Source organism: Panicum virgatum, chromosome 1N (genome assembly GCF_016808335.1).
Source record: "Panicum virgatum strain AP13 chromosome 1N, P.virgatum_v5, whole genome shotgun sequence".
Lineage (NCBI taxonomy): Eukaryota > Viridiplantae > Streptophyta > Magnoliopsida > Poales > Poaceae > Panicum > Panicum virgatum.
In genome coordinates, this window is record NC_053145.1 from 43,510,303 (window position 1) to 43,521,616 (window position 11,314).

An 11,314-nucleotide genomic window follows, 5' to 3' on the forward strand; every position below is an offset into this window, starting at 1 on the left:
AATATTATCATATTAGATTGGAATTCATGTCTTCATCCTCCTCAGACACCAACCGGGAGTAGTAGTCAATCAGTTTGAGCAGTGATGAATGGTAGCTGGGTTTTTTACAAGAGGGCTTATCAAAACAGTAATGGATGATTGTAGGCATGTAGTTGAGGATTTATCAGAGCAGATCAGAAGCACAAGCATAAAAGTGACTGCGGTAACATGCTGTATCTATATGCAGCAGATAATCAATTTCCTTAAAACAACACAGTTAGCCTCACGTTTCGTACATGAAGATCCCATGCCATCAAGTGCACTTCAAAGGTGTTCCGCAGAGCAACAAATGCGCATCAGACAACAGTCGCACAACAAAATCCGCAACAAAATCCGCAAAGCGGTACGCAATGACAGGAGCTAAATACTGAGATGCGCATTCAAAATCTTCAAGGTATTCCAATAGAGGATCTGCTACATACATCAATGGCATTCTAATAACCCAACGGGAATGCAAACTCCAATCAGGCAATGCTGCTAACGCTGAAGCCTGGAGGCTAAAATCTAGTATGGTAGGAACCAGCCAAAAAACAGGGTAAGATGATACATCGGCTGAAACACCACACGTCAACAAAACAGGGTTGCTGTCAAACTTCATCTAAAATGGTCGACCACCATTCAAGAAACCAGTCAAAATTCGGCTCTAGGTAAATGCAAACTACTGCTTTAGGAACCCCAGTCAGACAACTATGCTGTTCATGTCCGGCATCATCTAAGGATCTGCCGAATCAATTGCTTTTCCTTGTCCGAAGCCCTTGATCTTCCTCAGAAGGGGGCCCTCATAGAGTGCTTTGTACAGTAGCCTTTTGCTTCCAAACTTCCACCAGAAGGGCCCTGGCCCTCCTGAATGCTTCCTTTTCTTGTTAGCTATACATATAAAATAAAGAATTATATCAGAACTTTTCTAATCAAGAGATACTAGTAATGAGTAAAACAAGCATACATAAAAAAAAAGCTCAGATAGTTCATAGCCTCCAATCTCCATGACATACTCAGAAATGAACTAAACCAAGAGAGCCAAATCAATCTTCAGCATCTTTTATGTAGCTTAAATGCTCAACATTAAGGAGCAATTTAAGAAAGATTCAGTGATTGTTGTTCCTTGACGCTTGAAGCTCTTGTGTTAAACACTTGAACTAAATGCTTAAATATTTTGTTTTGTAATCTAATGTGTTCCCAAATCTCACTTGGATTTCTTCCAATCATCTCATCCATTCGGATCATCACTTCTTATTAAACAATTGATATAATTGATTATAGAGCATCAGCATAGCAAGCCGTAGCACAGCTCTTATATATCAGTGCCAAAGGTAACCGGCCAAGTTGGTCTTGTTATGAGGTTCCATGATGTTTATGTAATTCAATTATCCATGATGCTAGCTGTGCATTTTCGTTACTCACTAGATTTGGAAAAAACCGACCCCTCATGTGCCTGCAGTGATGCATAGGTTGAACCTAAAATTGGCCAAAATTGTTGCTGAATCTTCAGGACTTGTAAAATAGTCTCCAAGCCCTCTTTTGATGGTGCCGTTGCAACATCAAAACTTGAACCGTCCCCAACTAAGACCTGCATTTGTCACAAAAAGCAAATAATGACCCCATGGCTATAATGGATGACAGCATTGAAAGCTAAATTATCTGCAATCACAATTTGTACAATGTGGTCGGGTGCATATTTTCGAATATCTATGACTAAATAACTGCACAGCCCTGTTACGGATTAGCATTACTGTCTTGCCAAATGCTAAAAGCAAACAATGAAATGAATTCCGGGAAATTTGGCCTTTGAATTATGATGTCCATAGGAACATAAACAATTGCTTTTGTTCTTTGGACAATTCACAAGTACCTGATTCAAATGAAGCATAAATTACTTATTGTCATATCATATTTACACATCCCATTCTCACGTGACTGCTGTTATCAGAAATGATACAGACCTTAACAACTTCAGTAGCTGATGAGGATATCGACCGAAGATTGTATCTGCACGGTAGGACAACAAACACAATTTGAGTACTGTTGGGGGGCTTCTCAAATAGATATGCTTACCACCAGAACACTTATTAGAGTAAGATGATTTTTTATTTAAAAGAAGAGCATCATTTCCTAGAAATTATAGCTCTAGGGATATCAATGCATGCAAGTTTCCACATGGAGAGGCCAATGTTAGTACAACAGCATCCAGGCAATCATTCCTTTGGATCTGATGCAGCAACTTGGCATTCACACTGCAGCCAACCATTTTTAGCATAACAATCAATACCCAGATTCCTTTTTCAAATTTTTTTCAACTTTCTTAAATTATGAAAAGAATCGGGCACGTACCCTCCCTCAAGTATAACTAACAATCTTCCCCCTGAGCAAGCAGTTAACAAGGATGTCATTATAGAGTATCCCGTCGGAGTGACCTGTCGTAGAAGGAAAGTTGTAAAAAAAATACAGTGAATTGACACGATCTGTCTGCTGCATGTAATTGCACAACCTAATAAAGTCAATGCAACTATTACAAAGAAGCACCTGAAAGCCTACAGGAACAACCAAGTGAACAACTAGAACGCACGACTAATGTCAATCAAGGGATGCACTGAAAGTAAAAAGTATAGCTTCCAATATTTCCAATGGGGAGCTTTAGTGAACTTAATTGTCTTATCTTTGACAGTGCCCTCGACCTATCGCCAAATACAATAAAAGGACCAAACATTGATGCTTCTTGCAACCATACCATGGTAACAAGTTCTAGATCATCCCTAGACCCAAGTTTGAATGGTACATGAGGTTGTACTGTTGACAGAATCTAAGTTTCAAAGCAGACCTCAACTACAAATAGGATGACTCTAGTTGCAAATCTACCGAAGATTCTCACAGTGTAAGTTGGGCTCCGAGCATCGATGAAACCCCATTGCTGCCCTGTGTTTGAATTACATAAACATCATGTGCTAACCACAGCTTCTTTAAGGACAAAATCAGAGGGATGTCTTTCCCTCTGGTTAAGTTTTTTTTAGTTGAAACCTAGCTTCTACAAGTGAGGCCCAAATAAACAAAATTATCTGTACAATGGAATAAAATGAAGGTCAGCCTAACTTCCAAGAGGAGGAAGTCAACCATTTCCCAGTAGAAACAAAGTAGAAATATAATGCATAAGCAGGGAAGGAGGGTGGCGGCGGCGGCAGCAGCGCCATTTTAGAATTTAGCAATCAAAATTAAGAGGAATCTTACATCACAACAACCCAGAGGGTCACCTCTAGCTGCATCGAATCCTGCAGATATTATTGTGATGTCTGGAGCAAATTCTGCAGCTGCGCAAACACGAGATTGACAACAATAAAAATTGCAGTAAGGAAGCAGTTGGACAATATTCCAAAAAGATGTCCATGAGGGATTCAAAAAAAAAAGACGTCCATGAGGGCATGAACATTAAATGGTTTAAGTACATATAAGCAGGCATACTACTTCTCCACAGGAAACCAAAAAGGCCCACACTACCAAGCAAACAAGCATTCTGATATGGTAAAGATACATTACTTATGTGTCTTTCTAATAAGGATTAAAATGTCAGGTCTACTAGAAGACAAAGCACATATGAACAACGAAAGAATTGAGAATAGTAGACTTCTTTTGACTTCTACAAATTACATATTACTTGCACTAGTAACTTTTGAGAATAGCACACATCTCAATGTTCTTATGCCAATTACCTATTGGAAGCACCACAGTCTTAAAAGCAAAGATGTAGTCATTGTCTCCAACACCGCCACAGCTCCAAGGTATATTAACTGAGAAACCTTGACCATCATGAATTCCAACCTAAGGTGATATTCATGCAAGAAATTAAATTTAGACATTGAATGATTTTGGAATACAAAGTCTCCATAGCATTCTGGATAAAACATTGATGAAAGGTAGTATGCCAATTGCAAAAAGAAATGACAACCATTCTGGTTCAGAAGATGTGCCTAGGTCCAACTCGATGTATACAATAGTAGCAGTGCGTGCTACATCACTCTAAACGTGATGTATATAATTCAGACTTGGGTCATAATGCCCTATTGTATAAGGTTATCAGATTTAGCCAGATATGGGTATCTCACTTAAGTACTTAACGATGATTTTGTTGGTCAGATTTAGCCAGATATGGGTATCTCACTTAACGATGATTTTGGCTATCAATCAAGGTTAACTCTAAAACGTCCAAGTACTATTGATAAGTAAAAAAGAGCTATCGATCATGCATGTTATTCCTACATCATATTATGTCAAATTCCATATTCAAATATACAGTCCGAATAATACTCTAATATTGCAAAGGTGTCAATGAGAGTCACCTCATGTGCTGCTCCAGTTCCAGGGTAGAAGTTTCCATACTCATGACGATGTAACGATACGTACAAGACCTGAATTAAGAACAAGGAAACAAATATTCCATATAAGAACAATAAATTTGGACAGCTAGCAAGCTCAAGAAATACAGTATACAGAATAGTGCACATAAGAAATACAATATACAAAAAGATTCACAACACATGGGCATAATAAAATTAAGGTTTTGAATTCCATGTCCTAGGATAGCATTCCAACTGTTGTGATAGACAAAGTCCCACTAAGTACATTACCCTCATCAAGGATATGTACAAGGATGCGACAACGTTTATCCGGACATGTGATGGCAACACCACTGACTTTCCTATTAACATAGGCCTACACCAGGAGTCAGCATTGAGCCCTTACTTATTTGCTTTGGTGATGGATGAGGTCACAAGAGACATACAAGGTGATATCCCTTGGTGTATGCTCTTTGCTGATGATGTGGTGCTAGTTCACTAGAATAGGGCAGGGGTCAATAGGAAGTTAGAGCTATGGAGACGCACGTTAGAGTCGAAAGGGTTCAGATTTAGTAGGACCAAGATCGAGTCCATGATGTGCGATTTCAGCGCGACTAGGCATGAGGGGGGAGATGTTAGTCTAGATGGGCAAGTGGTGGCCCAGAAGGATGCTTTTTGCTACTTCGGATCGATGCTACAAAAAGATGGTGACATTGACGAAGATGTTAGGCATAGAATTTCAGCTGGCTGGTTGAAATGACGTCAAGCTTCTGGCGTCCTTTGTGACAAGAGGGTGCCACAAAACCTAGAAGGCAAGTTCTATAGGACAGCAATTCGCCTGGCGATCTTATACGGTGCTGAATGTTGGCCTACAAAAAGGCGACATGTCCAGCAATTGAGTGTAGCAGAGATGCGGATGTTGCGGTGGTTTTGCGGGCACATAAAAAGGGATAGAGTCCGGAACGAAACTATTCGGGATAGGGTCGGGGTGGCACAAATTGAGGAGAAACTTACCTAACAACGGTTGAGATGGTTTGGACATGTCCAACAGAGGCCTCCTGAGGCGCCGATGGCGTAGTGGGGTTCTAAAGCGGGTCAATAATGTAAAGAGGGGTAGAGGTAGACCTAAACTGACTTGGGATGAGTCAATTAAGAGAGACCTTAAGGATTGGAATATCTCTAAAGAGATAGCTTTGGATATGAGCGCTTTGAAACTAGCTATTAATGTGCCTGAACCGTGACCTTTGTTTCTTTTGGGTTTCATCTCTAGCCTACCCCAACTTGCTTGAGAAAAAAAGGCTATGTTGTTGTTGTTGTAAGAGAGCTATAGCTACACATCTTTGGTCTAATATAAGTCTATAAAAAAAGGGCATGGTGGGCATAATTTTGAAATGCAATGGGGTACATATTTCCTGCTCTAATTAGGAGTTTGGTAAAATTCCTGCAATACATTGAACAACAACAACAACATAACCTTTTATCCCAAGCGAGTTGGGGTAGGCTAGAGATGAAACCCACAAGACACAAAGGTCACAGTTCAGGCACGTTGATAGCTAGTCTCCAAGCACTCCTATCCAAAGCTACCTCCTCAGAGATATTCCAATCTTTAAGGTCTCTCTTAACCGACTCGTCCCAAGTCAGTTTAGGTCTACCTCTACCCCTCTTTAACTTATCGACAAGCTTAAGCACCCCATTACGCACCGGCGCCTCCGGAGGCCTCCGTTGGACATGTCCAAATCATCTCAACCGATGTTGGGTAAGTTTCTCCTCAATTGGTGTCACCCCTACCCTTTCCCGAATAACCCTGCAATACATTGAAGAGGAACATTATTTAACCTACCACTGCTATTAACTGTTCCAAGTGATCCTTAATCAAAAACAAAATAGATGGTAAATTTGGGGGGGGGGGGGAACATATAGCAGGGAAAAAATTAAAAAGGAATAGGCCACTATAAAGCGAATGTCATGAGGACGTGACAAAGTCAATGCTAGGTTTCAGTTTTGCTATTCTGACATAAAAACAAAAGAAAGGCCACAAACATAAAAGGAAAGAGTCAACTCACAGATTTGTCCCCTTCGAATATCTCTTGTGTGCCATTTCCATGGTGCACATCCTGCAACAATAATTGAGAATAGTACTGATGAGACCATTAACATGAGTTTGCATTATTGGCTATAAAACAGGTTTAGAACAGACAAAATTATGCAAGACCATTACCCAGTCAACTATGAGGACTTTCTTGGCACCTGTTCTTTTTGCAGCTAACGCAGCCACTGCTGCATTGTTGTGAAGACAAAAACCCATTGCTTGCTTCACCCCTGCATGATGTCCAGGAGGTCTCACCTGTCTTCCAGTAGACACGATCAGTATTGTTCAATTTGCATCTCAGTGCACTGTGCAGAATGAAAAAACTGAAGATACAAGAATGTCAGCACAGTACCATTGCAAAGCCATTTTGAACACGCCCAGATACTATCAAACTAGCAAGATCAGCACAGAGTCCTGCTGCAAGTTTGGCGGCACATGCTGAGTGTCCATTTGCATAAGTATCCGAAGTGAAGTAACTGCAAATTGAGAAATTAAATCCATAGTGATTCTTTTACACAAAAATGTCAAGATATGCTTAGAATGCATTAACTATAATCAAAACAGTTAAGAGCTAAACTAAAAAAGTTAAGAAAAACTAATCAATAGTACCTGTAAAGCATGTTCTTTGTCTGCTCAACACTTTCAATGTGGTCTGGAGTATGAACCTAGAAATTACCAAAATCTGATTTATCAGGGAAAATCTATACTGGAGGAATAAGACCTGCAAACCTCTTACTTACCATTAGGAGTTCCTCCTTGGTAATTTCCCTAGGGGGTACCAAAGCACATTTTGAGGGAAAGATTCCTGAAGTATATAACAATGAGTGTGTACTAGTGACAACAAGAATAGAAAGAATGCTGATCAAACAAATTTGACATGAAATCATGTTTTTTGTAACTGCTACAAGATCACAGTTGTTATCTAAATATCAACTATATTTTTTGCTAAAATAGAAAGTGCAAGCTATAATCAGATTGTACATATCCGGATTTTTGGTAACTTTTATCAACATGTTACGAAAAATATTGCAATGGAATTTTCTTGCAGTAGATTTCCCTAAGTCCACAAAACGATACCATTATACTAAACTAACACATAATTGCAGAAATGAAGCCCCATATTTGACATGTGTAAAGTAGATCCGAGGCTAAACAAATTCAATCAAATAACCAGATTAATAGAGGCAAGCGATCGTATGCACCTGCAGCAGAAAGACTGGCAGCAATTGCACGAAGGCGGTCCGGTCTTTCTGGATGTGGATTTGGTTTAACTTCTAGCTGATAGCATGAAAAAATGTGATACTTCAGTTCAACAGTAATCAGGAAACAATCTAGAATAGCATGAAGAATACAATACATCAGTTCAACAGTATAATCAGGAAACAATCTGAAAACATCAGCAAAAGGATATGTATAACCCTATGTTGAAACAGGCTTTTTTTCACTTTCTTTGGATGCATAGCGTGAGAGAAAAAAAAAAGAATTCGCGATGCTCAAATAATCTTTTAGAAAACAGCACAATGGAGAACTCATGGTATCACATTTGAATAAATAAAGTAGGTATTTTAAATGCAAGCACCAATTAAGTTCTGATTTTACTCTTTAATATTGTACCGAACAGGCTTATATCAGACACAACATGCAATCAAACAAAAAAGGTCACCAAAGTGAACAGCAATTAAGATATATACAGAATATCTTTCCAGTTCATAAACTTATAGCTACCATCATTGATGTAAGAGCTCAAACCAAACATTATATCGTCATATCTGCTAGCTCCAATTACAGAAGCCGTGATTTACCTCACTGTGGAGCAGCATTCTTTCATCAAAACCAATCGCTGTAGACACCTCCGGCAATTCTGTATAGAATAGTGTGAGAAGATCAGAAAGTTGAAAGACACTAAGCAATGAAAAATTAATGAGTGGCAAGAATTCAGTTTCTTCAAACAATTCTGTGATGGTGAACATGCATTATGTCATTCAGTGTGAGACCATTTTATTTCTCTGCCATTTCATGCAGACAAGACATTTTTAGTCACATGTATTAACTGGACTAAATCACGAATTCATAGAAGAAGCCATGTAAACAACAAAAGTGAGTTTTATCCAGCTCAGTATGGAACATGGAGCAGGCAAAACAACCACATAGTTGGGAACATGGGGCAAAGTTAATGTGTATGTCTATTTGTGGCTCTGTGTTGGACCATATATCCCTGATCCAAACTCTAAACAATATGCATATTACATGTATGGATCAAAGGATACCTACTTGAAAAGATTATCTGAGACAATTATTTTTTAGTATATTGCCAATTTCAGTAGCATCCTCACGTGGCCACTCTCAATCCACAAAATCAACCAGTATTAGCTACTTAGTCCAATTCTGTATTAATTATCTAATTATAATTTTCCTATAGGCTGAAACTTTGCTAGGTCAATTAAGTGATTAACTTAGTTCATCCCAAGCTTCTCATGTTTCTATCTCTCTTCCTTTTTTTTCCAATTTAATCCTTCACTACTAATCTTGATCTATATCCAAAGCAAGGAACAAGCAATAAAATTTAAAATGAATATCAGAATATCTGACACTTGATAATGAAAAGTAATGGCAAAACATAGCAACAAATGCAAACAACACCTGTGTCAGGAGATACCAAAGCTGCCTCTGCAATTTGAGTTTTGAAAGCATCATATCCATCTACACCTGATCCCTTAAGCTCATGGCAATTCTAAAATATGAGCAAAAGAGAACAAGCACCAAGAAGATGAGTCAAAACAATAATATTGGATGTACTGTGATAGGAATTAGTTCCACTGTGAGACTACCAAAAAAATAATCTTACCAGGCAATACATAACCTCGTCCACATTTGGCACTGTGCAATTCAAGCAAAACCACCTATTCATAACAAGGCCACTAGCAGGGTCCCAGTCACTGTCATCTTCCTCTTCATCGTTAGAGAAAACCAGATCCTCTAGTGCAGCCCCAGCTTGTTCTCTCTCAAACTGCTGTGTTAGCTCATCAACAGCCATGCAACTTCCATTTGTGGCAATCAAACAGCCATCAGGACCAGCGCAATCATAAGTAAAAGTGCATGCTCCACATTTCTCTTTTGAAGCCTTCCCATCAGTATGACTACCAATCAACAAGGAAATTCCATTCACTTCAGCACAAGATGGTTTTACATCGCTATCACAGCTTTGGCATTTGCCATGACATGCATGATCAGAAACTCCACAGTTCTCCACAACACGGGAGGGTATCTCATGGCCACTAAGTGGTTGCATGTCAGATGCCATAAGGAAGTATCCGGTGTGAGTCTCAAATCTGCATATAAATAAGATCAGCATATGAAAAAAAATTCAAGAAACACACTTTAAAAGGCACAAACAATTATTAATCACACTAATCATTACAGCACGCCACATCTCACTATGCGCCAGCAGACCTACTTGCATTCCACCTGATGTAGTGGTCATAATGACCACAGCCATAACAGAACGGTTGTTTCAGCGTTACTAAATACATATTAGACATCAACGGCTCAATGCTGCGACCACACTGTGTTAGAGCATCTCCAAGAGACTCTTTATATCTTTCCTAGTTTATAGGAATAGAGATTTTGGTGAAAAATTACCCTCCAACAGCCTCTTCAATTGTATATGTAAACATAAAAATTCTCTATTCCGGATTTCTCGCTAGCTAGAGATGGAGAACACACAAGGTATAGAGAAGCTGTTGGAAAGTACAAGGGTATAGAAAATGAGTTTTACTCAAATGACTCTAAATGATGATTTACAGAGCAGATTTTAGAAAGGCTCTTGGAGATGCTCTTAGTACTTGCAAAGTTACTTTCCAGAAATAGTCTTGTTTCAAATGGATATAGATGCCCATCTAGTCATCTACCAACTTTTGTCGCGCAAAATATATTAAACCCTTCCAAAACCACACTTGCCTCTTATCTACAAATTTTGCTGCATAGCCTCATCAAAACTTCACCTTCTCATAGACATCACCAAGACAGCAGCAACGGTACCCAAAATTTCTTCGTTTCCACAATCTCCATAGGAAACAAAAATTTCAGGCGCCTCTAAATCCTCACAACCAGCATCCCCGACCTCCCGCCCAGAAACAATGCATATATAGATCACAAGGCACATAGATATTCATGGGGATTTACATGAACCCACCAAACCCCGAGAATTATTCGAATCATAAACTGCTTCGAATACCCTTAGCACACATCAACCAAGCCCAGCAACAAACTGAGGATAATATCCCACCACAAACGACGAGGATTTATCCCTCACATCGACGGAAAATACTGTGGACAAAAAAATCGCTCGTATAGCAATCTGTCCAAACCCACCAGCACGCTTCCTTACCAACGAAAAGGCCTGGTTGGACCCCCCCCCCCCCCCCACTCCGCGTCGGTCAACCGAGCGGAGAGGAGGACGAAGAGGATGGCGAGCTCGGATCCGTGGGAAGGAAGGAACCAGGCGGGAAGCCGCAGGGAATTCCGTGGGCGGCAGAAACCGGCGCCTCACCCCGAAGCGAAACCGAATGGGGAGGGGGAGGACGACGAAGAGGGAGGGGTAAGGCACGCCGTAGGGCTGAGGGGCCCAGGAGCCAGGCAGCCTCTTTTCATACTACTTCCTGCGTGTACTTGAGGCAATGTGCATGACCTTAAGGGTGGGACCCACGTAAGAGAAAAATAACTATAGCCAATTTCACAATATTTATGGTGCTAAACTCCTGCTATCGTAGTGGTAGTATTGCTGGAGGCACTCCCCAGAGGTCCTGGATTTGATCCCCTCGGGGGCGAATTTCAGCTCTGGGGTTAAAAAAAACTCCCTCGCTTG

The 11,314-nt window shown here is 40.0% G+C and overlaps 1 protein-coding gene across 5 annotated transcripts; it reads right to left on the minus strand.

The window, feature by feature from the left end:
- Nucleotides 1-395: 395 nt before the first annotated feature.
- Nucleotides 396-11,071, minus strand: LOC120655964 (histone deacetylase 15-like). Of its 5 annotated transcripts, none has more exons than XR_005667774.1 (17): nt 10,838-11,071; nt 9,296-9,779; nt 9,091-9,181; nt 8,253-8,311; nt 7,653-7,728; nt 7,191-7,255; nt 7,060-7,115; nt 6,803-6,926; nt 6,580-6,705; nt 6,425-6,475; nt 4,365-4,433; nt 3,738-3,846; nt 3,259-3,338; nt 2,368-2,450; nt 1,980-2,270; nt 1,461-1,606; nt 396-906 (listed from the first exon to the last, which is right to left on the minus strand). XR_005667774.1 is itself a non-coding variant. In XM_039933957.1 (17 exons), the coding sequence occupies exons 2-17, from the start codon at nt 9,749-9,751 to the stop codon at nt 752-754; spliced, it is 1,812 nt and encodes a 603-aa protein (XP_039789891.1). In that variant the 5' UTR covers nt 9,752-9,779; nt 10,838-11,069; the 3' UTR covers nt 396-751. The 5 variants fall into 5 exon arrangements, 4 of the variants coding, with proteins under 4 accessions (XP_039789891.1, XP_039789890.1, XP_039789889.1 ...); XM_039933957.1 differs by having other exon boundaries at nt 1,441-1,606; nt 1,980-2,025; nt 10,838-11,069; XM_039933956.1 differs by lacking the exon at nt 10,838-11,071 and adding an exon at nt 10,452-10,480 and having other exon boundaries at nt 1,980-2,025.
- Nucleotides 11,072-11,314: the final 243 nt, after the last annotated feature.